At 58.3% G+C, this 21,340-nt stretch overlaps 11 protein-coding genes across 11 annotated transcripts; 6 read left to right on the top strand and 5 right to left on the bottom strand.

Annotated features, from left to right (window-relative positions):
* Positions 1–190: 190 nt before the first annotated feature.
* On the top strand, positions 191–2,413 carry BDY17DRAFT_300459 (acyl-CoA dehydrogenase/oxidase; the record flags this gene model as incomplete). The annotated part of the gene is made up of 1 exon (XM_033734061.1): positions 191–2,413. A coding segment is annotated over one exon (2,125 nt), but the record flags the coding sequence as incomplete, so codon positions are not given.
* A 3,466-nt stretch (positions 2,414–5,879) lies between these two features.
* BDY17DRAFT_325675 (uncharacterized protein) lies at positions 5,880–6,818 on the top strand (the record flags this gene model as incomplete). Its single annotated transcript, XM_033737394.1, has 1 exon — positions 5,880–6,818. One exon carries the CDS (start codon positions 5,880–5,882, stop codon positions 6,816–6,818), a length of 939 nt encoding a protein of 312 aa, XP_033588763.1.
* BDY17DRAFT_179520 (acyl-CoA dehydrogenase/oxidase) lies at positions 6,774–8,648 on the bottom strand. The gene is made up of 3 exons (XM_033729895.1): positions 7,707–8,648; positions 7,448–7,646; positions 6,774–7,387 (listed from the first exon to the last, which is right to left on the bottom strand). Exons 1-3 carry the CDS (start codon positions 8,480–8,482, stop codon positions 6,917–6,919), a joined length of 1,446 nt encoding a protein of 481 aa, XP_033588764.1. The 5' UTR covers positions 8,483–8,648; the 3' UTR covers positions 6,774–6,916.
* A 238-nt stretch (positions 8,649–8,886) lies between these two features.
* Positions 8,887–9,843, top strand: BDY17DRAFT_317757 (cyclin-like protein; the record flags this gene model as incomplete). The annotated part of the gene is made up of 2 exons (XM_033736135.1): positions 8,887–9,558; positions 9,655–9,843. The coding sequence occupies 2 exons, from the start codon at positions 8,887–8,889 to the stop codon at positions 9,841–9,843; spliced, it is 861 nt and encodes a 286-aa protein (XP_033588765.1).
* A 221-nt stretch (positions 9,844–10,064) lies between these two features.
* Positions 10,065–11,012, top strand: BDY17DRAFT_300462 (uncharacterized protein). Its single transcript, XM_033734062.1, has one exon. The coding sequence runs from the start codon at positions 10,374–10,376 to the stop codon at positions 10,821–10,823; it is 450 nt and encodes a 149-aa protein (XP_033588766.1). The 5' UTR covers positions 10,065–10,373; the 3' UTR covers positions 10,824–11,012.
* On the bottom strand, positions 10,754–12,046 carry BDY17DRAFT_179629 (uncharacterized protein). The gene is made up of 3 exons (XM_033729896.1): positions 11,888–12,046; positions 11,539–11,830; positions 10,754–11,437 (listed from the first exon to the last, which is right to left on the bottom strand). The coding sequence occupies exons 1-3, from the start codon at positions 11,959–11,961 to the stop codon at positions 11,099–11,101; spliced, it is 705 nt and encodes a 234-aa protein (XP_033588767.1). The 5' UTR covers positions 11,962–12,046; the 3' UTR covers positions 10,754–11,098.
* A 156-nt stretch (positions 12,047–12,202) lies between these two features.
* On the bottom strand, positions 12,203–12,853 carry BDY17DRAFT_317759 (uncharacterized protein; the record flags this gene model as incomplete). The annotated part of the gene is made up of 1 exon (XM_033736136.1): positions 12,203–12,853. The coding sequence occupies one exon, from the start codon at positions 12,851–12,853 to the stop codon at positions 12,203–12,205; it is 651 nt and encodes a 216-aa protein (XP_033588768.1).
* Positions 12,854–13,220: 367 nt separating this feature from the next.
* BDY17DRAFT_252778 (PCI domain-containing protein) lies at positions 13,221–14,820 on the bottom strand (the record flags this gene model as incomplete). The annotated part of the gene is made up of 3 exons (XM_033731287.1): positions 13,221–14,333; positions 14,385–14,681; positions 14,734–14,820. 3 exons carry the CDS (start codon positions 14,818–14,820, stop codon positions 13,221–13,223), a joined length of 1,497 nt encoding a protein of 498 aa, XP_033588769.1.
* A 487-nt stretch (positions 14,821–15,307) lies between these two features.
* On the top strand, positions 15,308–17,108 carry BDY17DRAFT_300468 (monocarboxylate transporter). The gene has a single exon (XM_033734063.1). It carries the CDS (start codon positions 15,379–15,381, stop codon positions 16,792–16,794), a length of 1,416 nt encoding a protein of 471 aa, XP_033588770.1. The 5' UTR covers positions 15,308–15,378; the 3' UTR covers positions 16,795–17,108.
* A 112-nt stretch (positions 17,109–17,220) lies between these two features.
* On the top strand, positions 17,221–18,010 carry BDY17DRAFT_230809 (uncharacterized protein; the record flags this gene model as incomplete). The annotated part of the gene is made up of 3 exons (XM_033730212.1): positions 17,221–17,387; positions 17,446–17,790; positions 17,845–18,010. Coding segments are annotated over 3 exons (678 nt in total), but the record flags the coding sequence as incomplete, so codon positions are not given.
* BDY17DRAFT_252666 (ABC1 family-domain-containing protein) lies at positions 17,991–20,275 on the bottom strand (the record flags this gene model as incomplete). The annotated part of the gene is made up of 2 exons (XM_033731278.1): positions 17,991–18,929; positions 18,980–20,275. The coding sequence occupies 2 exons, from the start codon at positions 20,273–20,275 to the stop codon at positions 17,991–17,993; spliced, it is 2,235 nt and encodes a 744-aa protein (XP_033588772.1).
* Between the last annotated feature and the right edge of the window lie 1,065 nt (positions 20,276–21,340).

Raw genomic sequence — 21,340 nt, forward strand, 5'->3', positions numbered from 1 at the left:
ATGTTAGTTAGAGTCGATAAAACTTCGAACAATTGCAAAATCGAATTCCAACATGCTCTACGTGCGGACGTCCTAATCGCAGATGTGACGAAGTCCTGAGATGTTGAATGTTTACTTCAACTCAAATGGATGGAGCTGCAGGTCCATTGCCCGATGGGGAAGGTGGCGCCTTCCACGATGCGAGATGCGAGATGCGGGGTGGCGGGGCCATGAAACCCGCGGCCATGCTCATCGTCGAACTTGAGAATGCACAATCTCAGCGTGATTCGAGGATGGATTCAATCTCTTATGCCCGCGAGCGACGACGCCCCGTTGAGCAAGGGGGCTCTTCACGAGATGCGCAGGCAGTCCCTCAACCCCCGGTGAGCACATCGGATAGAGACCGCCGCTCACCCGAGCCCCGGCCATCCAGCTCCAGTGATGGCTTCTTCCAAACACCGCCGCGCATCCTCAACCAGCTGGTCGACGACATAGCGCTACAGCGAGCTCTGGACCTCTTCCTCCCCGACGATGTGCGGGAGACCGTTCTTCCCGACCTACGGGCGTTTGGCGATACGGTCATCAGTAAGACAGTGCTGGATCAGGTGTCGGATGCGGAGAAGAACCTGCCCTATCTACGACCGTTCGATGCCTGGGGTCGACGACAGGATGAATTGGTAACGAGCGAAGGCTGGCGAAAGCTATCGGCGTTAGGTGTGAAGGAAGGCATGGTTTCGATCCCTTACGAAAACGAGTACCTGCAGTACAGCCGGACGTACCAGTTCTTGAAGTATTTGGTCTGGTGCGGCTCGGCCGTCTGGACTACTTGTCCGAACCAAATGACGGATGGGGTTGCCGCGCTCCTGCGCAAGCACTTGACCGACAAGTCATTGGCTCCGCAAACTCGACAGGCGCTTCAGTCGGCGTACGCCCGGGTGACAGCTCGCGATCCCGACTTCGTTTGGACGACGGGGCAGTGGATGACGGAGCGGCAAGGCGGATCGGACGTGTCGCAGACCGAGACTCTTGCAACATATGCACCCGACAAATCCGAGAAAGATGCGGAGTCCACCGGCAGCGATGGGGTCGCACTGGGCGATTGGCTCGTCAATGGCTTCAAGTGGTTCTCTTCGGCGACCGACAGCCAGATGATGGTCTTCCTCGCACGCACCCCGACCGGCATATCCACATTCATGGCGCCTATGCGGCGTGTGGTGGGCAAAGATCACATCTCCGCGTGGCCACTGCAAGACGTCAAGACGGAGCTGAATGGAGTGCAGATCCAACGACTGAAGAACAAGCTCGGCACCAAGGCGCTTCCGACGGCAGAGCTCGTGCTGAACAACACCCGCGCTCATCTCATCGGTGAAGATGGCAAAGGCATCAAAGAGATGGCGACCGTACTGAACATCTCCCGCATTCACAATGGCCTGACGGCTACGGGTTTTTGGGGCCGGGGCTTAAGTACGATTCGCGCCTTCGCTCGCGTGCGCAAGGTCGGGCTGAAACCGCTGTGGACGAAGCCGGCATTCGCCCGCACCCTTGCGAAGATGCACGTGGAGTACAAAGCGAATGTCCTCCTCGGCATTTTCGTCATCTCCTTACTGGGGGTGGCCGAGCAGTCCGAGATTGCACAGTTCCACGAGAGCACAGGATCGTCGAAGTCATTTCCAAAGGCACATGCAACTCGATTGATCCCCAATGCCGATGCAGCCCAACACCTATTCCGATTGCTGGCACCGGTGTTGAAGGGTGTGTCGGGGAAGACTGCGATTGGTGGGCTTCAAGAGTGCATGGAGTGTATGGGTGGCGTGGGCTATCTGGAATCTGAGGACATGCAGTTCAATCTTGCACGCCTGTTCCGCGACGCCAACGTGATTCCAATCTGGGAAGGGACCACGGATATGATGGCCGACGATGTCCGGCGCGTTGTCTTTGGAAAGACCAGTCAAGAAGTGATGAGCGCGATGGATGCATGGGTCAAGAAAGTGTTGGCGGATTCCATCCCAGAGTGTGCCTCGCACGCACAGTCCTTACAAGGGATGTGGAAGGAATGGCAGGGCATCGTCCACACTTACCGGCTCGAGGAGTTTCAACTGAACGCGAGGAGCATCATGGGCAAGTTGAGTGACGTGGTCATGGGGTGTCTGTTGGTCTCGGACGCCAGCAGGGACCGCGATACCATCGCCATCGATTTCGTCGATGCGTGGTTCGCATTCCGCGACCTCACACCGTCAGCATCGCCGTCGGCCGGCAAGTTTGAGGAGATTGTAGCGAGGGATTTGAGGGTGGTATTTGGCAGGGAAGGGCCTCAGCAACCAGCAGCAAGACTCTGAGGGCATTGACGTACGATACTTTGATGCATGTCAGACGATATATATCACGCAATCTGGGGCAACAGTTCTTGTGTCTCTCAGCTGTCGTTGCTTCCCAGATAGGAAATCCGCAAACGGACCGCTTATGTAATCGCACTAGCGCAACGCGCTTCGTTTCACTTCATCGCTGCATCGCGTCTCCCTCACACCCCTCCATCCCATCAGACGATGCGTCGGCCGACCAACATGCCTCCTCCCTCTCTCTCCTAGACGCCTGCATCTGCGTGCTCACCCGCCCCCTCCTCTACTGCATGCTGATATCACGGGCGGCGGAAAAGGGGACCCCGCGTGTGGCTTGCCGCCTTCTTTCCCGCTCCCGTTCCACCCTTTCCCTCTCGCCGGCCGCTTTCCCCATCCGACGACTAAGCAGCACCGGCACGTTCTCGAGCTCGCCGCCGTCCATCATGACCAACGCCAGCATCTGCGAATACGACAAGCGGCATGGAAAACCTCCCTCCTCAAACCCAACCCAGCGAACGTTGGCTCAGTTCTCCAGCGGAAAGAACAGCAACAGCACCACCACCCTTCGCAACCCACTACGCCCTACTGCATCTTCAGTGACGAACCAGCTCACGCCGGCGCTAGAACGTGCGAGAATGCAAGCAATGAAGCGTTCGGCGGATGGGCTGGCGAAGATATGTACTGGGTCTTTTGACGATGACCGCCCGAAACCGCAGCCCAAGCCTGCTGTCACGGACAGCAATTCCAAGGATAAGAGCAAGGTCGTGCAGGTCTCCAAGAACGACTTTGTCAATGAGAATGAGTTCGACAGCGATATCGAGCTGGATTTTGAGGAGCCAAAAGCCTTCAATGCCGTCACCTATCCCACTCTGAACCCATCTGCGCCCTCCTCGAACGCCATCGTCTACCCCACTCTGCCACGACAACAGCAGGCACAGACCGGCTTCAATGCACATCTCGATCATCAATACGAGGCGGCGAACCTCTCTCCCGCCACACGCCCCCCGAAGAGCAGCGGCCCTTTGCCATGGTCTTCTTCGCCCGCAGAACACCTCGCTCCTGCCTTCGCCGCATATCCCGTCGATCCTTCACAGCGTGCCCACGATGGCCACGCCCCACCATCATCACAGCCCCGACCCGCGAAGAGGAGGATGCTCCCTTGGTCGGAAGAAGAGATGCCTGCACCCTCTACGCGCCCTGCCGATCCTGAGCCACAAACCGAGTCCCTGCTCGACAAGTTCCTCTGGAACACCACATCGGCCGCGAACAAAAAGGCACACCTCCGTGAGATTCGAAAGGCCAAGAGCAAGACGAATGGTGAGGAGGAAGCGGTCTTGGCCGCGGCGAAGAGCTCGCGCGACAAGAAGCCTGCCAAAGTGTACCTGAGCGAGGAACAGCAGCACGTGCAAAGCCTGGTCGTCGATAAGAAGAAGAGCGTGTTTTTCACTGGCTCTGCTGGAACCGGCAAGTCCGTGCTCATGCGTGAGATCATCTCCACCCTACGTCGCAAGTACATCAAGGAGCCCGACCGCGTCGCCGTCACTGCCTCGACAGGGCTTGCCGCGTGTAACGTCGGTGGCGTCACGTTGCACAGCTTCGCCGGCATTGGCCTGGGCAAGGAGGATGTGCCCGAGCTCGTGCGCAAGGTCAAGAAGAATCAGAAGGCGAAGATGCGTTGGATGCGCACCAAGGTACTCGTCATCGACGAAGTCTCAATGGTCGACGGCGAATTGTTCGACAAGCTGGAAGCCGTCGCCCGCACCATCCGCAACAATGGCCGCCCCTTCGGAGGGATTCAGCTCGTGGTGACTGGTGACTTTTTTCAACTGCCGCCCGTGCCCGACTATGGTAAGCAGGCCAGGTTCGCCTTCGAAGGTGCGACGTGGAAGACCACAGTGGAGCACACGATTGCATTGCATCATGTCTTCAGACAAAAGGACCCGAGTGAGTGATTTCCTTCGAAACCCTTGTATCTCGTGCGATATGCTGACCATGGCAGTCTTTGCTGGAATGTTGAACGAAATGCGCGAGGGTCGTCTACAGCAGTCCTCTATTAACGCCTTCCGGAAGCTGAGTCGTCCGCTGGAGCTGATGCAAGACCTGGAGGCCACCGAGCTGTTTCCCACGCGTGCCGAGGTCGAAAACGCGAACAACACACGACTGCACAATCTACAGGGTCGCGCATTCGTCTTCCCTGCACGCGACGGCGGCACCACCACCGACAAAGCGCAACGTGACAAGCTGCTGTCGAATTGCATGGCGCCCGAATCCATAATATTGAAGAAGGGCTGCCAAGTGATGCTCATCAAAAACATCGATGAAGGCCTCGTCAACGGCTCGATAGGACGAGTGATGGGGTTCATGGATGAAAGCAAGTTCGACTCGTACACCGTTAAGGACGGCGAGGGCCCGGCCCTGGACGCTAACGGCACCTTTGCTTCGAGCTCCGAGGTTGGCGACGATTTCTTGAAGTCCAAGATGTTCCAGCCGACCGTCGCAGGGCCCAACATCTGGCCCGTGGTGCGCTTCGTTAATGCCGAAGGTACATCGCGGGACCTCCTTTGCCAGCCGGAAAGCTACAAGATCGAACTCCCCAACGGCGAGATTCAGGCGTCTCGGATGCAGATCCCGCTCATTCTCGCCTGGGCGCTGTCGATCCACAAAGCCCAAGGCCAGACACTGGAGCGGGTGAAGGTCGACTTGGGGCGGGTGTTTGAGAAGGGTCAGGCGTATGTGGCATTGAGTCGAGCGACGAACATGGCGGGCCTGCAGGTCTTACGGTTCGACCCGAAGAAAGTGGTGGCGCATGAGAGGGTGCGACACTTTTACGCCAACTTGTCGAGAGTCGAGCTGGCGGAGAAGAATAAGGAGAGGATGGACAAGATCGGTGGAGGGACGAAGGCGAACCCCAAGACGGAACCCGCGGACGATCTGTGGTACCTCGAGGGGCTCTGATGCCTGCATGAGGATGTGGAGGAGTGGTCCATGCTACGTCAAACGTTCAACGAGGCATGCCTGCAGCGTGCCGTGCGACTGAGAAAGCACCAAACCACCTGGCACCCTATATCCAGATCCAGCCGACTCCAATCACAGGCAGCCTCACGGACACATACTTCCGGCGACATCTACACATTAGCGATCGGACTTTGACGCGAGGTTCAGAGCGCACGCAACACGCATAACTCGTTCATTCCGTGCGTAATGCAGCTGCTGACACCAACCCGTATTGGACCGATCAGTAGTGGTGATGGCCGCACGGCGATTAGCAAATATCCCCGTACGGACTTAAGCGCAAACGCCGATGATCTCTCTTTCGCAAAATTTCCTCCGCTTTACGAGTCGATCCCCTCTATTCCTCGCAGTCTCAAACTACTGCGTGTGTTTCATTGACGGGTGAGGCCTTTCGGAACGCAAGTAGTTCTAAACCTCCGGTGCCGCTCAGTAGGTTCCTCTTATGCAGTAGGTGATCTTCTCCAGCTCGATTCACTTGCTCTCAATGCATGGGCATATATTCTGTCAACGATCCGTTGTCCCATACACCTACCAGCCTGCTTCCTACTTATAATGTCGACAACCAAGAAGACCATCGCCGTCGTCGGTGCAACGGGAAATCAAGGCTCATCCGTAGCCCGGACCTTCCTCGCTCTCTCCAATTGGAACGTCCGCTGCCTCACGCGTGACCCCTCGAAACCCATTGCCAAAGAACTCGCCAGCCTCGGCGCCGAATTCATCACAGCCGACCTCTCAGATCGCTCTTCCTTGGCCAAAGCATTCGACTCCGTCCACGCCATCTTCCTCAACACCGACTTCTGGCAGACGTGGCGGCCAGCGAAAGCCGCGGCGGATGCTGCAGGCCAGGGATTCGAGGTAGCCAGCGCCACCGCTTTTGAGGTCGAGACGAGTCAGCGCAAGAATGTCGCGGACGCCGCTGCCGCTGTGCCCACGCTCGAACGCTTGATTGTCTCCACGCTGCCATCGGTGGAGAAAGCGTCGAAGGGCAAGTATCGGCGCTCCATGCACTCGCAGGCAAAGGCGTGGGTGGTGGACTACATCGTTGACGAGCTGCCCGAGCTGGCGAAGAAGACCAGTTACATCATTTTGGGAGCCTACCACGACAACGCGTTGGTGTTGCCTCGAGAGGATCCATCCAGCGGGAAATACGTGCTGGCCTTGCCCTTTGAGAAAGGTCACAAGATGCCCATCATCAATGCGAAACAGTCCACGGGCCGCTTCGTGCGAGCCTTGGTCGAGGATGAGCAGGCGGGCAAGTTCCTTCTGGCGTACGACACTTACCCGACCTTTGAGGAGGTGGTGAAGGACTGGGCGAAAGTGAATGGGAAGGAGGTGATGTACGTCAAAGTCTCCATCGATGACATTCGAACCAAGTCGGGGCTCACCGACGAGCATCTGGAGCCGCTGGCGGCTTTTGCGGAGGGAGCGTCGTACACTGCTGGCATCGAAGGGGTGGTGGAACCGCATCATCTGGTGAACAAAGGGGAGTAGATCGTCTTGCCTCGGAGTTGTGCAGATATGGATAGATTGGCTTTTAGGCGCTATCAACTGGCGCCTACGGGTGTTTCGACACGATGTAAGCACAGTCCTCACAGCTTCGCGGTGAATCCCTGCACTTTGCTTCCACCGAGCTGCTTGTCGGGGACTCTGTACCGGCGGAACAGCTCCTCGGACGTCTGCTTTTGCGCTTGGAGCCGCCCAATGCATTCTTGCGCTCGGTTCCGAGTCTCCCTGCGGCCCAGCTGGTTCAAGTGCACTTCGTCCGGTCCGTCGGCGATGCGAATGGTGCGGATGTGCGCCCACATGCTGGCCAGAGGGGTGTCTTGACACACGCCCATGGCGCCGTGGCTTTGCACCGCGCGATCGATGACGGTGCAGGCCATGGTTGGGGTGAGAATCTTGGCTTGGGCGATTTCCGTCAGCGCGGATTTGGCGTCGCCATTGTCAATCTGGATGGCGGCGTTGAGGACGATCAGTCGGGAGGAGTCGATCTCGACCCGCGATTTCGCCACCCACTCGAGGAGCACGCCATGTTCTCGCAACGGCTTGCCAAAGGGGATCTGTTGGAAAGTTCAGATCAGGGTTGGGACGAAGGATGATTGTTAGGCAGATGCACACACCTTTCGCTCGTCGTTAAGACGTGCAATCATCCACTCCTGAGCCACTTCCGCCGCTCCGATGGATCGCATGGCGTGATGGATGCGTCCCGGACCCAGTCTTCCTTGCGCGATCTCGTTGCCTCGTCCGAATCCCAACAGCAAATTGGAGGCAGGGATGCGCACGTTGTCGAAGGTGATGTGGGCATGCCCGTGGGGCGCACTGTATGGCAGATTAGGACATGCTACTTCGTGTAGAGAATCAGTGTTAAGAGTCACTTACTCGTCGTAGCCATAGACGCTCAACATGCGGTGAATGATCAAACCTTTCGTACCGGCCGGCACGAGAACCATGCTCTGCCGCTTGTACTTGTCCTGGTTGTCGGGATCGCTCAGGCCCATGACGATGAAGATCTTGCATCGATCGTCACCCGCACCGGAGCTCCACCACTTGCTGCCGTTGAGCACGAGGTCGTTGCCCTCTTTCCGGATGCTCAGGCTGATGTTGCTGCCGTCGCTGCTCGCCTTGTCGGGCTCGGTCATCAAGAAGCCACTGCGGATCTCGCCGGCCAGCAACGGGGTGAGCCACTTCTTCTTGTGCTCCGCCGTGCCGTAGCGCGCGATGACTTCCATGTTGCCGGTATCGGGGGCGGCGCAGTTGCAGGCCTCGCTCGCGATGGTGCTGCGGCCCAGCAACTCGGCCATCAGCCCGTACTCCAGATTGGTGAAGCCGCCCGCTCCGCCGTACCGGTCGTACTCGGCCAGGTTGGAGTAGTGGTTGCGGGGGAGGAACATGTTCCACAGCCCGAGCTCCCGCGCGCGTTTCTTCAGATCGTCGAGGACGGAGGGATAGCCGTTCCATCGTTCGTCGCCGGTGCCGACCTGGGCGGCATAAACGGCCTGGGCGGGAATGCACTCCTCATCCACCCACTTCTCGATGATGTCGAGTAGCTTGCGCGCCTTGTCACTCACGAATGGCTGAGCTATGGCGGGAATCCTCTGGCTCGCGGGCTTCTTGGCCCCACGTCCTGCGGTCGGCAATGGAGGAGCGTTGGACATTGTGTGGATGGGATACTGCGTAATGTATCTGGAAGATAGGACACGGCCTGATGAAACTGCTGATAAGACGACAATCGTTTGTATTGCAACCGAACGAATGTCAGGGATGTAGTGTTTCAAGCGCGGCTATGGGTAGTGCGGTGCTGCGTCGTTCCTGCCCAAACAGCCTCGGCAGCGCGGGGTAAAGTGAATGCGATTATGTAAGGCTCCTCTTCTGATCGCTTGGCGGGATCGAACGTCAACGAGCAGCATCGGGCTCCAACATGAGAGTGTCCAGTTCCATCGGCACAGGATTTGCGGTGGTGTCATTGCCGGTGGGAGGGAGAAATGGAGGTGGACGACACGGCGAACCCACTCTAGGCTGTTCAGCAGCATTGACACAGCACACTCTCCTCTCGCCGCCCATGGCTGCCAATTATTGGGACTCGACACAGGCCAAATACTGGACCTTCACCAATGCCGAGCTGGCGGAGATGCGGCAGGAACTCGCCGACTCCGAGCAGCAACATGATCTCTCCACCCGCTTCCCGCTGCCCGATCGCCGCCTCGTCAGCATTTACCTCCAGCACAATCTGGTACGGCTCGCCAAACGCATGTCGCTGCGCCAACAGGCCCTCGCCACGGCGCTGGTCTACATCAAGCGCTACTATCTCCGCGTCGAAATTCGCCGAACGAACCCCTATCTCATCATGACCACCGCCGTCTACCTGGCCTGCAAGATGGAGGAGTGCCCGCAGCACATCCGCCTCATGCTCGGCGAGGCCGCCAGACAGTGGCCGGAGATGGGCGTGAGCGAGAGCAGCAAGATCGGCGAGTGCGAATTTGCCTTGATCTCCACGTTGAACTCGCGCCTCATCGTCCATCATCCCTACCGCTCCCTCGCCGAATTCACGCCGCTCTTCGGCCTGACCGGCGACGAGCAAACCCTGGCGGCCAACATCATCAACGACTCCTACAACACCGACTTGTCCTTGACCAGTGCCCCCCATATCATCGCCATCGCGGCCATCTTCCTCGCCGTCGTCCTTCGACCTACGGGACAGGCAGCCCAGAATTACACAGCCGCTTCTTCGCCAGTCCCGGCCTCTCCGTTCTCTCCATCCTCAAGTCAGCCAAATGGCCCTGCAGTGTCTGGTACTGCGGCTCAAAGCGCCATGCTGGGCGGCTGGCAGGCCAGCCTGAAGCAGGTCGGTCCGAAGCTGGGCAAGCTGGTGGATTGGTTGGCGGAGAGCAAGGTGGACATGGGCGCGGTCGTGGACGCCACGCAGGAAATGATCAGTCTCTATGAGGTATGGGAGCAGTACCACGAGCGGATCTGCAGGGAGTCCTTTGCCAAGTTCATGCACACGGCAAACAAGTAGCAAACTTACTGCTCCGCCGGCCTTTGGCTCTGTCTGCCCTCATGGACCATCGTACAAGCACGAGCGACCCGGGGCCTGGCTCTTTCCAGCATTCATCGCGGCCAGTGAGCAATTCAATGTTGCACTTCACCGTTATACCTGCGCATGGTGAATGCGGGCATCAATCTGCGAAGCGGACGCGGTTCACCATGAACAAATTGATGGACGAATGTATTCCATGAACAAATTGATGGACGAATGTATTCACCTCAGTATTGACAACGCATTCACCGGCGAACGTCGAGGCCCCTTCGCTTTCACCGCCGCTCGCTGGTTGTACTGGAGCCTTTGAATGCCCACGCATAAACAACTTCTGTTCATTTGGAAGAGTATATCAAGCTGCTGTCGTTCGCCTCTGGCTCTTTTGAACCTCCACCCGCAACACACGCAAGTACCAATAATACGACACCAAATCATCGACAAGCCGCGTAACGAAGCGATCTGCAAGTCTCTCGACAGCGTTCTCGTCGGAGCCATTTAGCGGCTAGAAGATGTGCCTGACAATAAGATATTGGGCAAGATGCGGGCGCGTCGTGGACGGCGTACTGTGCGAAAACCAATCCTCAAACGGTACCAACACAGAAGACGTGCCGGAGCCGTGCGAGGACTTCAAGGCTAGGAATGGTGGAAAGGCGGTCTTCGGTTCTCCCCATTGCCCGAATCACGAGCTCCGCCATGCTCCAAAGCAGGGTGTCCCATGTAAGCATGTAAAAGGGTGCTGGACAACGCCAAGAAAAGAGCGCAGAATGCGGAGAAGAGAAAGAACAAGCCGCACGGGGATTCAAAAGCCGTCGCTGGTCCCTCTCGCGCCCTTGCGTCCTCTCCCGAGGCCCAGGGGAGCTCAGAGCCGCGCACTCACCCTCCTCCGCCACCGGTTGAGATCGGCGGCTGGGATGACTATACACCGTCTACGGGTGGAGGGAAGGGGACGGGAAAGATGAAGTGATGCATTCCAACGAATTGGTGCTTCTCCTTTGGCATTGATGTCCTCGTCACCGTAAGGCTCCATGTGGATGCAACAGGCGTTGACGTCGGGTGTGGAAGACTCTCAAGGGCTGGTGAACATTGGACAACCAACCGACGAAGAGTTTACCACGGTGGTCCCTCCGAGCAGTTACTTCAAACATGATTGTTCGATCTATCTCCCCATCCGCCATTCTAAGTCATCTAATTAGACGCCATCCTTTCCATAATCCCGCTCCATCCCTATCATTGCTCACTTCTCCCCCCATCTCAACTTGAACCTCCCCTCCGCAATCTTGTAATCCGTCAACGTCTTCATCACCTCCTCACTCGTTGTCGCCTCGGCCATGATGCCCGCGTTGCTCGGCTGGACGAAGCCGGCCTCGACGGCCGTCTTTACCCATTGCAGCAGGCCATCCCAGAAGCCGGCGACGTTGTAGACCACGACGGGGCGGGCATGGATGCCCAGCTGGTTCCACGTCACGTTCTCCATCAATTCCTCCAGCGTGCCATAGCCTCCCGTTAGCGCCACAAAGCCACTGCCCGCTCCGCCCTCGATCACTTCCTTTGCCATTAGGTGTTTTCGGTGGTGCTGCAAATATTAGCCTTGACTCTGCAACCCCTGCGGAAGTTCTATCGACTACGTAGCCAGCGATGAACGTGCAGCGCGCCAGACAGATAGTTTTGACTCACCATGTCCTCCACGACCGTCATCCGCCCATACACATTCTCGTCGATCAAACTCTGCGGGTCCACCTCCCCACCGGTCTCGACATAGTTCCGCTCGTAGCGCAGCAGAGCTCGAGGAATGATGCCATGGACCGCATCCGGGCCGGAGAGGGAAACGAGGGTCTGCGCCAGCTCGCCCATGACCCCGACCGTGCCACCTCCGTAGACCAGCTTCACGCCATTGCGGTGGAATTCGCGGGCCAACGAACGCGCCGCGTCCAGATGAATGGGGTCGTTGCCGTTGGAGGCGCCGCAGCTGGGGAAAATGTTAAGATTGTTTGCGGAAGGGATGCAACGTTCGATGCGGACTCACAACACACAGACAACGGGAGTTTTGTGGGATTGCACGGGCGTCAACGTCCTGCTGTCGTCGGTTGCAGGCGCCATTTTGACGGTGCAAATCGATGAGGATTGGTTGGGGAGGGAGAAGACGAGAGGCTTGCAAGGAAATGTGGAAGTCGGGGTGAAGTCGAGTCATGGAAAATTGTCAATCTTGGGGCCCATTCACCAGCCCCAGCCGCGCACGTGGTCTGGCAGTGCTTCACGATGTGTGTAGTGAATCTACACCTCAGGTCCATAAGAATTGATGTGAATACCAAAGCCTAGTGACCCTCGCCGGCTAGCACAACTATTGCCACAGTCCAACCAACCCATCCTTCGCATCTCCCAAAATCGGATCCAGCTCAGGCTTCGCCACATTCCACACCGCCGCAAAGTCCCCCTCGTTCTCCCCTCCAACCGCAAAGTCCCAGTTCGCGCCATTCTTGGGGTACGCGCCCATCATCGTGAAGCCTGATAACTCAATCTCCGCCAGCGTCTGCCGCGGGTCCGGCGTGGGAATGCTCTGGCCCTCTCCGGGCGTCAGTAGGGCAAACGTCGAGCCGGCAGTCGTGTCGTGCGTCTTATGCGCTACGCCCGCCGGGATGATGAAGACGTCCCCCGCGTTGGCCTGCAGCTCTACGCCTCCTGCTTCTCGGGCGTCGCCGTGCGTGCTGGCGTCCAGGTCGTCACTGGTGTCCGCCACGCCAAAGCGGATGGTGGCGCTGCCGGTGAGCACGGTCATGCATTCGTGCGCCTTGGAGTGGTAGTGAGAGACCTGCGTCGGGCCGTAGCGGAAGATCCATCGGGTTTCCCAGCCGTTTTTGCTGTAGATGTCGTGCACCGTCGCTGCTCCGGAGCTGGTTTCCTTGGACAGCAGGCCCGGGTAGTGCAGGAGGGGTTGCGGGGAGTTGGGGATGAGTGCGGTGGGGGAAAGGTGGTATTTGCGCACTTCCACCATGATTGCTGGCGTGGGTCGAGGTGCTGTGTAATTAAATAGTGATCCAAAGGTAAATGACTGCTCGTTGTGAAGTGGGGAAGGGTGAGACGGGCATTGGCGGGGCGGGAAGCGGAAGACGTTCCTCCATCCTCCCCGGAACATGCTGGATGAATGCAGGAGGCGAGGAAGATGCCCCCGAGGCTCGGTTATCGTCTGGCCAATGCTACGGCGGCTACTCTAAGTCTACATGGAACGCCGAGAGCAAGGGAAGGCATTGGTCGTACAGCACCGTCATCGGGACTGCGAGAGCCTCCCCTGTGCACGCCTAGCGGATCTCCCCCCGATCCGTCTGCCTCATCGCCTTCCCCAGCATCGTGAGGTCCGGTTCCTAGTTCGCGTTGATGCTCTGCTTCAGGCTGGGCTTCTCCACCGGCGCAATCCTCGCCATCATCTCCTCCTTCGTGATCAGATGGTCGATGCGCTCCAGCAGGCCCAGCAGCGACTTCATGTTGCCCGACCATTCATTCAACACCTCATCCGCGTCGCGCTTCTTCTCGAAATTCACGATCTGCGCCGGCCGATCGATGCGCGCGTAGATGGTCTTGGACGTCACCAGGTCGGAGATGTACTTCTCCGTCTCCTGCGCCGGCAGGTCGAGGAGCGAGGTCAGCCGGGAGAAGTGGATGCGCGTGTAGTACTTGGCCACCACGCGCACATTGTGCTCGATCACCCGCTTCCGGAAATCCAGCCAGCGCTGGTGCGCCTTGGGGTCTTTCGCGCTCTCTTGCGCCGAGAAGATGTCGGTACTCGTGAGGTGCGGGCCGAAGTTGGCGTCGATGGAGGGCCAGCGCATGAGCTCCGGCACGGTGAAGAGTTTGATGAGTTGCGCCTCCGTCGGGCATGAGGTCGCGATGCGGGTGTCTTGCGCTATGCGGTGGAGGAGGTCGGATTGTTCGTTGTCGTAGGGCGCGAGAAGGACGAAGTAGATAACGCGTTGCAGCGCCGCCTTCAGCTGATCGGGGTTGTTCTCCACGGCCTCGGTGTCCAAGACCTGGCGGTAGTGTTTGCACGCCTCCAGATATTTGTCGTCGTGCTTGGCGAGCGTGATCTGCTGCTCGTAAAAGCGCAGCTTGAGATCCGTGACGTCGTCGTCGATCGGCTCTTCGACGTCGCCCACTGTGCCATCCGATCGCATTCGCTCCCGCTCTTCCTTCTCCTTGCGTGCCTTCTCGACCTCTTCCGCCGTCTTCTTGGGTCTCCGCGCGAAGTACCGTGTGCTGATCTTCCGGGCGAGGATTCCAGCTTGCGTCCAATCGTTGTTCTCGATGCACAATGCAACCTGCTCGAGGATAAACTCCGTCTTCTCGCGCCGTGTCATGGAGCCGAACGTCTCCACCTGCAGCTCGCACAGGATGTCGGCGGCGGCAGAGACGTCGCCTTGGGAGCGCTTGATGTCGGAGAGGATTTTGGTGACTCGTGCGCGCTCGACTTCGACGAAGATCTGCACCACATCAGCTTCCCGCTATGTGAAAGGGTCAGAATGACTCATTACCTTGCCCTCAGTCACCGTCCGCAAGGTCTCGATGACGCTCAGCTTGACCTCCAAGCTCGGCGCGGCATCCAGGAACTCCATGACCACCTGGACCATCTTGGTGATGGCCTGTTTGAGCTGGCCATGCTTCTTGCTCAACAGCTGCACCTGTTCATTGAGCAGGTTCCAGTCTCCCGCGTTCTTGCATATCGTCACGATGCTGACCACCAAGCGTGATGTGGAGGGGAGGTCGGAGGCTTGCCGGGTCTGCTTCTCCAGCGCGAGCAGCTTTTCTATCGCGGGCTGTGTTTGCCCATCCTGCACTTCACGTCAGAAGAGAGGAATCTATTTCCACCGCGAGCCATCATACCTGTGCGAGCTTCTCTGCTTCCGGGATCGCCTTGTCTACCTCTTTGGTGAAGTCCTTTTCGGCCTTGAGCACCGTGCCGTCGGACATGGCGGCGAGGTGGGCGGTGCGTGTGGGCGGAAGCTGAGGATGGGTGGTGCGTGGTCGTACGGTGGGGCGGATGACACGGTCGCAAGGTCGGTGAAGAGGTGGTTGATGAGAGGGGGAAGATGGCGGAATGATGGCAAACGACCGCTGCAGCACGCGAACATTCGTGAGTTGACGCCGCCGGAGCTGCCTTGGAGGGCTCGGTCCGTCCCGTGCGAGGCTAGCCGTGTTTGGGTTCCTCCCGATTCACTTCGGACTGCAGTTTCCATCAATCTCTGCCCTTCCCGCCGACACGCTGCGCAGACGGACAGCGAGACCCCGTTCATGCTCGACTGGTCTCGTTCGAGAACAGAGGGACGGGGAGGTGCTCGATCACCCCCAGCCGCGACCTTGTAGTTGCCGGCCACTTCGAAGCCCAGGCTTGACTTCACCACTTTACGTAAGAATCGGCGCGCCCTTCTCTGCACATCTCCCGTCTCCCGATTTCCGTCGAGTCATTGTCTTTTGTCTCTCTTACATTCTTTTCTGTATATATGTCCATCTGTCCTGGTGCGCCGTGCAATGGTCACGCGCCGGGATTCGAGCAATGTCAATGGCGATGACCTCTGCAGCGGGATGCCACATGAGGAGAAGCCTTCGGCAGTAACGCGGATTGGCGAAAAGACATGCGAGAGCAATAACCCAACTTCGCTGCCGGTGGAAGCGTCCGCCGAGACGGCGGATGGGAGCGACTATGTCTACCCGGAAGGAGGCCGTGAAGCCTGGCTCACCGTCTTCGGCGCGTGGTGCGCCATGGTCGGCGGCCTGGGCCTGCTGAATACCATCGGGCCCCTACAGACCTACGTTTCTCGACACCAGCTTCGCGACTACCCGCAGAGTACCGTGGCTTGGATCTTCAGCATCTACCCCTTCGTCCTCTTCTTCTGTTCCATCCAGATCGGCCCGCTCTTCGATGCGTACGGGCCCAAGTGGTTGACGTTCGCCGGGAGCGTTTGTGTTTTCGTCGCTCTGATGCTGCTGGGATCATGCACGCAATACTGGCACTTTGTCCTCGACTTCAGCATCCTCTGTGGTATCGGCGGCTCTCTACTGCTAACGCCGGGCATCGCGGCGGTCGGTCACTTCTTCAACCGCAGACGAGGCTGGGCAACGGGCATCGCCATGACCGGTCCATGCACCGGCGGCGTCATCTTCCCCTTGATCTTCCGAGCCACATATCCGAAATGGGGATTCTTCTGGGCGACGAAGATCTTGGGGTTTGTGATGTTGATTCTGTTCATCTTCGCGACCATCTTCCTGCGCAGTCGATATCCCCGACAGAAAGTCACCATCCGAAACATCTTACCCGACTTGCGCATCTTCCTCGATGGCACTGGTTGCCTCGCATTGTGCACCGCTGGCATCTTCTTTATGGAGCTCTCGATCTTCGTACCTTATGCCTACTTGACTTCTTTTGGCATATCGCAGGGCATCTCCCAGAGCTTCAGCTACGACGTCATCGCCATCCTCAACGCGGCCAGCATCCCGGGGCGCTTTATTCCTGGTCTCCTGGCGGACAAGTGGGGGAGGTACAACACGATGATCGCCACCTTGCTCCTATGTGTGATCGTGAATCTGTGCGTCTGGCTCCCCGGGTCCACCATCGCCAACCTGTCCGCGGCCTCGACAGTCGCCCTCGTTGTCGTCTTTGCCGTCTTGTTTGGCTTCGCATCGGGGAGCAATCTGGGATTGGTCGGGCCGTGTGTGGGCCAGCTGTGCGAGACGAAAGACTACGGCCGCTACTTCGCGACCAGCTACACCCTCGTCAGTTTCGCGACGCTCGTGGGCATTCCCATCGCAGGGAATCTGATTGAAACGACGAAGGGAATGTACTGGGGGCTTATCGTTTTCACCAGTCTTGGATACGCAGCGAGTGCGGTGTGCTTCACGATTGTCCGCTGGATCAAGGTTGGACGAGGCGTGAAGGCCTTTTTTTGATTGGTTGTACCTGCATGAATAGATCCGATCAGAAATATGTCAAGCCCTATCGAAAGCATCCTTCACGTTTTGTTCCTGTCCGAAGGGGGAGTCCTCGCACGCCGAACTTCGAAGAAATGCTAAGGCAGTCAACATGTACAGATAGGTAAGGTGCTTTTGTGCTTGGCTTCCCGCAGAGGTCGCGATCGATTCACGTCTTCGTGAGCGTCGTGCGCAGATCCACAATGTTGGAGTAATTTATGGATCTCCGAGCGCAACGACAGCCGTCAGCTTCCGAAGGATGAATAGACTTTTGCAGAAAGCGACACGACAGACTTTCCCCGAAGGACACCTCGATATCATGTCCTCCACGAAGTGAGGCGTCGTATCGTATGGGAAGTTGACTGCAAGATGCCGTTCGAATTGGCCAGGCGGTCCGCTTCGTGGCACCTCATCGTGCAGCCTGCGGACCTCCGACTCGATCCTCCGGAAAGCTACCTCTACGTCCAGGATGGCTTCATCGTCTCGTGCGGCGTGCTCTACGTCCTGTGCTACTTGTTCTACATGACCAAGACCGTCAAGGATAAAACCTGCGCCGGCCCGATCGAGTATTTGTCCGTACACTCCCATCGATGTCGAGCATGCGGGGAGCCCAGCTGATCGCGCGGACAGAGGCACGACCATGGCGTACGAGCTCTTTTACGCCTTCAAGACCACTTCCACCACCTTTGAGCTCCTCTGCTTTCTGGCGTGGTTCCTGTTCGACGTCACATTTGTTTCCGTCGCCATCGCCAACGCATATCCCCGACGACAGCGCAAGGCGGTGGTTGGTAGAACCATCGCCATCGTCGTTGCGGGCATCGTCTTTCTCCAGTGGTTGTGCGCGAGGTACCCCGACGAACGGGAGCAAGTCACGGCCTTTTGGACGGGCGTCGTCCTCCAGCTTCCGATCAGCGTGGGAAGCGTGTGGCTGCTGGTGCAGCGGCGGGACACCAAAGGACAGTCGCTGGAGATCTGGTGATTCATTTGCACTTCACCACAACCATTGGAATTCAATGCTGACAATCGCAGGATCACACGCTACTTGGGCTGCTGGACGGCGTACGGGCTGTTCTTCTGGCGGTATCTCAACATCCCGGAGAACTGGTCATACGTCTCTTCGGCCTGGAGCATCGGCATGATTGGCATCACCCTGCTGGCGGAGACCATCTATCCCTTCATCTACGTCTGGGTCTGGAGGCAAGAGCGGAAGCTTGAAAAGGGGAAGAAACGCAACTGATCTGTTCTTGGACCCACGTCTGTTCGTCACATGCTTGATTGATATAGAGTCTAGAGTCTTCGTGTATTTCTATCAACGTTGGCACAGGAGTGGGGGAAGTGTTCATCCGTCGAAGACGCCTGTAGATGCACACAGTCAGCCCATCGTTCTCGTATTCATACTTCGCACGCCGTGACTTACCGTGCTGCAGCTCTACGCCCATCTGGCCGGCCATCTTCTTCATACTCTCCTCCAAGTCATCGTCCATGCCCTTCCCGAGGCCGATGGCCTGCTTGAGTTTGCTCCAGTAAAAGACGACATCGGTACTCAGCAGCACGAATCGGAAGAGCAGATGCCTCCCATACTGCCGCCACTGCTCCTTCCAGCCCAGGTCCTTCGCCTCGGACAGCGCTCGCGACGCCCAGTACCCCGTGATTTTGACGCGGTTCACCGGCGAGCCGAGGAACTGGTTGTTGCCCTGCACGATGCGCAGGTTGCGGCCGATGAAGATGAGCTCCTGCGGGAACTTCTCCTGATTGGCGAGGATGTCGCGAATGCCCTTCCGCATCTTCTGCTGCATCTCGAACTGCTGCTGCCGCTGCTCCTTCTTGCTCATGCTTTTGATCTCGGCCAACGTCTTGCCGTCGCCGCCTTCGTAGGGGCGCATGAGCGTGGCGGAGGCGAAGATGTCGGGCGCATTGATCCCCCATTCGTCCCGTGTGATATGGGCGATGGTGTCGTTGTCGAACGTCATCAAACTGCGCCAGAAGAGGGCGTAGTCTTTGCGGAATTTCGGGTCCATGGAGATGTACAGCCCGTGATCGATGAGCACCAGCTCGGGCTTTCCACCAGGCAGCCGACGGATAAAGATGTTGCCAGGATGCGGATCGCAATGGACCTATAGAGAAGCGTTAGTAACGGAACGTAGGCTGCGAAGAGGACGCTTACCAAACCCCACAGGAACATCTGCGCGGAGAACAGGTCGACCATGGTCTGCATGCACGTCTTCAGACTCAGGCCGAGCCCGCCGTTCTGGTCGGGCCCACGCCAGGCATCACGCACGGGCTTGAGATGCTCCTGATTGGGGTCGTGCTGCGGTATCCTCTCCACGACTGCCTTTGCTGGTGCATCGAGCGGTGCGCCGCCCGCTCCGGGTGAGCCCCTGCGCCATCCGCCTTGCCAGGAGTTCGTGATGCCCTCCTTGTCCCACAGCCGGATGCCTTCGATCCACTCCGCCGTCATCACGCGCTTGCTGCTCAAGTCGTGATAGACCTCGGGGATATAGACGCGATCGCGCAGCCGCTTCTCCCCCTGCACCAGCCGCCGCATCTGCTCCGCGTTGCGCGCTTCGTTCTGAAAGTCCGTCTCCAGCATCAGGCGCTCCGCGATGTACGGCACGAGATGGTACAGCGGCAGGTCGAACCACAGGGTGTAGATTTTGGTGACGACCTTGAACGCCCACAGATCCCAGCCGACTTGCCGCGCGATCTCCTTCTTCTGGATCTTGACCGCCACCTCGCGCCCATCCTGCAGTCGCGCCCAATGCACCTGTGCCACACTCGCACTCGCCCGCGCCGTCCGCTCCATGACGCCCTTGGACGCATCGCCCGCGAAGGAGACGCCGAACACCTCTTCCACGCTCTTCCCGAAGTCCTCCCGGATCACCTTCTCCACGGCGCTCCAATCGTTCTGCGGCGCATCGTCGAACATCCGCGCGAACATCTTCTGGAACTCGGGCGGGAGGATGGCGCTCTGCATGGCGATGGCCTGCCCGATCTTGAGATATAGCCCGCCATTTTCGCGCAATAGATTGAAGACACGCCGCGCGCTCCTCGAATGCAGGTCGGCCACGCTGTCGCCAATCCACGGATCGGGGCGAAAGTTCAACTTGTAGTCCAGCGCCACAACCAACCCGGTGTAGAAGGTGCGGAGCGAGCGCGTCAGGCTCTGATCGTAGAAGTAGACATCGAGGGTAAGGACGAGTGCGGCGGCGAGGGAGGAGCGGAAGAGACGGCGGAGCCATTTGCGGCTGCGACGATACGATTTGGCGGCGGTGGGTCGGCCGAGGGATGAGGGCGACGGGGGTTTCAAGGGCTCAAACTGACTCTGGCATCGCCGGAAGAGAGAGGAGAGGTTGTTCGGCGCGGTGTTGCGACCGAGCGGGAGTGGTCGTGCGCGAAGGAGGGTGGAGGTAGTGGAGTGGAGGAGGCGCGGGCGCGGGCGATGGAGGTCTCTCGCCGCCATCACCGGCCGACATGGCCGGAGGATGCTGCTCGCACATTGCCCGCATATGCGCGGCGTAATGTGTAGCATCCTTCCTCGAGTCGTCGGTCGTTGCGGGAGGGCAAAGGGGAGCAGGTGAGGGAGGGGTGAATGTTCACGAATTTCGCGAACGCCGCCGGCCGATGACGCGCGCATGCAGAGCCGCACGCTCTACTTCGCCTCCCGCGGCTGCGTCTCAGCCTCGCCATTCGATCGCTGATGAATCTGCAGCCCGCGTTCCTCGTTGTGTTGGTTGTGAACGAGCGTGCCTTCGTAGCTCGAACGCTGTCTTTGCTTTCTGCTGCGCGAAGTTCGAGGAGCGGCCAGACTCCGTGTGGTCGTCTTTACTCGATCCTTTATGTGTCGTCAGCTACATCGCATGCATTCGCCTTCGCTGATGCCTGAAAAATACGGTGCTATAGCAGACGTCTGTATTGATCTACCTTGGCCAAAGTAAAGAACATTGTTCGATTAACGAAAGCCTAGCCTAATAGAAGTTAAAGCTTGTCACGGCTTAATACCAACATCTACGTAACACCTACATTGTAGTCGCTCCTACGCCTTACCCATTGATAATGCACACTTAGTAGCTTTAACATAGTCTCTATACGACTCTATTATACCACGATACACAGCCCTAACAGCCTCCTTAAGCGATATATAGTTAACCTACATAGGTCGAGGAGAGAATATTGCTAGTCTAGAAAGCCACCTACCGCTTAGTACGAGAGGAACCGCGGTTTCAGATAATTGGTTTGCGGGGCTGTCCGACCGGGCAGTGCCCCGAAGCTACCATCTGCCGGATTACGGCTGAACGCCTCTAAGTCGGAATCCGTGCCGGAATGGGACGGTCCTCCCCGGCACGCCGTACGTGAGTACGAATAGGCCTCGGCCTTGGACCCCCGAGCCCCCCGCCGCGGTCGTGGAAGTCGGCCGCGGTCGGGCGCATCGCAATTTCACCGCGCGCCGGGACGAAGCCCTTGCAGACGACTGGGACGCCGGAACGGGCCGTGTACGACGCAGAGTAGCCTTGTTGTTACGATCGTC

This window comes from Neohortaea acidophila (assembly GCF_010093505.1).
Source record: "Neohortaea acidophila strain CBS 113389 unplaced genomic scaffold BDY17scaffold_7, whole genome shotgun sequence".
Taxonomy (NCBI): domain Eukaryota; kingdom Fungi; phylum Ascomycota; class Dothideomycetes; order Mycosphaerellales; family Teratosphaeriaceae; genus Neohortaea; species Neohortaea acidophila.

Bases quoted from the DNA above. Each gene is read 5' to 3' on its own strand.
- BDY17DRAFT_179520 (XM_033729895.1), bottom strand. From the start codon at position 8,482: ATGTCCAACGCTCCTCCATTGCCGACCGCAGGACGTGGGGCCAAGAAG. The intron at 7,647-7,706 runs GTAAGTGACTCT...TCTGCCATACAG, and splicing joins AGCGTCTATGGCTACGACGA to TGCGCCCCACGGGCATGCCC. The intron at 7,388-7,447 runs GTGTGTGCATCT...ACTTTCCAACAG, and splicing joins GTCTTAACGACGAGCGAAAG to ATCCCCTTTGGCAAGCCGTT.
- BDY17DRAFT_300462 (XM_033734062.1), top strand. From the start codon at position 10,374: ATGTGCCTGACAATAAGATATTGGGCAAGATGCGGGCGCGTCGTGGAC.
- BDY17DRAFT_179629 (XM_033729896.1), bottom strand. From the start codon at position 11,961: ATGGCGCCTGCAACCGACGACAGCAGGACGTTGACGCCCGTGCAATCC. The intron at 11,831-11,887 runs GTGAGTCCGCAT...CATTTTCCCCAG, and splicing joins ACTCCCGTTGTCTGTGTGTT to CTGCGGCGCCTCCAACGGCA. The intron at 11,438-11,538 runs GTGAGTCAAAAC...TAATATTTGCAG, and splicing joins TGACGGTCGTGGAGGACATG to CACCACCGAAAACACCTAAT.
- BDY17DRAFT_300468 (XM_033734063.1), top strand. From the start codon at position 15,379: ATGGTCACGCGCCGGGATTCGAGCAATGTCAATGGCGATGACCTCTGC.